Source organism: Phaseolus vulgaris, chromosome 2 (genome assembly GCF_051622355.1).
Source record: "Phaseolus vulgaris cultivar YP4 chromosome 2, ASM5162235v1, whole genome shotgun sequence".
Taxonomy (NCBI): Eukaryota; Viridiplantae; Streptophyta; class Magnoliopsida; order Fabales; family Fabaceae; genus Phaseolus; species Phaseolus vulgaris.
The window spans coordinates 2,152,948-2,154,532 of NC_143499.1; the positions used below are offsets into that span (position 1 = coordinate 2,152,948).

At 41.9% G+C, this 1,585-nt stretch overlaps 1 protein-coding gene across 1 annotated transcript; it reads right to left on the reverse strand.

The window, feature by feature from the left end:
* Positions 1 to 608: 608 nt before the first annotated feature.
* RALFL34 (ralf-like 34) lies at positions 609 to 1,359 on the reverse strand. The gene has a single exon (XM_090298056.1). It carries the CDS (start codon positions 1,243 to 1,245, stop codon positions 868 to 870), a length of 378 nt encoding a protein of 125 aa, XP_090154182.1. The 5' UTR covers positions 1,246 to 1,359; the 3' UTR covers positions 609 to 867.
* Between the last annotated feature and the right edge of the window lie 226 nt (positions 1,360 to 1,585).

Here is a 1,585-nt window from a genome sequence, read left to right on the forward strand (position 1 = left end):
AAAATTGTTTTAAATTTATTTTATTGGTTTCTTATTGCTGCTTTGGTTTCTGGTGATATACTGTAGACGAACACGGATTTGTGTTGTTAGGAAGTTAAATGAAGGAAAGATGTGGCATTTATGAGGGCTAGTATGAATTGATAAACGTTAAGGGAGTTGTTGGCAAATAATTTAAAATTCTTGGTCCCCTAACTGCAATTCTAGAAAAGTACCCATCTATACAAGATTGCTATTGGATAGACTTCAATCATCCTCTTTATTACACTCTTCCTTCATTTTCTTCATCACACCACTGTTCTTATCCAATATCTAATGAATTATTGGAAGAAAAAAGTAATAATTATTTTAATGTGTTTTTTCATATTTCTCTAGACTCAAAATCAAACAAGAATATTTAATTGCATATTATTATAAATATAAATTGAGTTTATTTAATGTCTTTTATGGAAAACTCAAATGAATTAAAAATAAAAGCTGAAATACAATAGTTTTGAAAAATAAAAGGCAGAAGCAGAAAGGGAAACAGCGAACAGAAGTGGCAACGCATGGAGTTTGTTTGATTAACGATGGGATAAACAAAAGCAAAGTACATTTGGTTCCACCAGGTATAGAGTTGCAATATTCTCATTACTTTTAGGGTTTATACAAACGAATAAATAGAAAGAAGCAATACAAAAAGCATGCAATGCAAGCAGATTCATTAGCGCAGCGCAACGAGTCGATGCATAACCCCAAACCTACTCAAACACGACAACATTTGACTTGCGAACAACACTAATCACGCTTACTACACTAAACAGACAGCATCCTAAACGGCGGTTTTTATTTGCGATCTGAGGCGTGAGGCGCGTGTGACGAGATCCAAAGTCATCTCCGGCAGCGCGTGATGACAGAGCAGCCTCTGGAGTAGGGATGGACGGGTCCACGCGCCTTGTAGCAGTTGTGAGTGTAGTAAGATCTTCCAGAGCGAGGAGGGCACGGGATTCTGTTAGCAGAAAGAGCACCGTAGGAGATGTAGTACTTCATTCGCCGCCAGAACAATGATCTGCGACTAAAACCGCTCTCGACATCTTCTTCGTCTTCTTCGTCGACATCATCGTAGAGCGACATTGTGGTCGGCCAGTCCAACGCGTCGGACATGAGGTTGAGTGCAGTCTCGTCCATCTGCGCGTGCACGCCACCGTGGTGGCTGAAGAGAAGGCATAGTAAGAGGGCGAGGGAGAGAAGAGGAAGAGAAGAAGCCATGGGAAGAGAGAGTGAAGTATGAAGAGTGAAGATGGAGTTATAATTTGGTGTTTTGGAAGGGACAGCAGACACAGAGTCACATGGTGTAAGCGCCAAAGCTGGTACCTTACTGGTTTACAGCTGTGCCTCATCAATGCCTCAATTTACGCGTGTCCCTCCTCTATTATCGTGCGCCCCCACCTCATTTCGCTTCGATGCTATGCCTTAGATTCCATCTAACGGTGGGGAACGTATTGATGGGGTTTTATTCAAAAGCATGGTGGAATATGTGTCGTGTCGGTCGTGTCGTGAAACACTACGCAACGGTACTTAGTAAAGGCGCCGCGGTGGTGCCGACGAA

Bases quoted from the DNA above. Each gene is read 5' to 3' on its own strand.
- RALFL34 (XM_090298056.1), bottom strand. From the start codon at position 1,245: ATGGCTTCTTCTCTTCCTCTTCTCTCCCTCGCCCTCTTACTATGCCTT.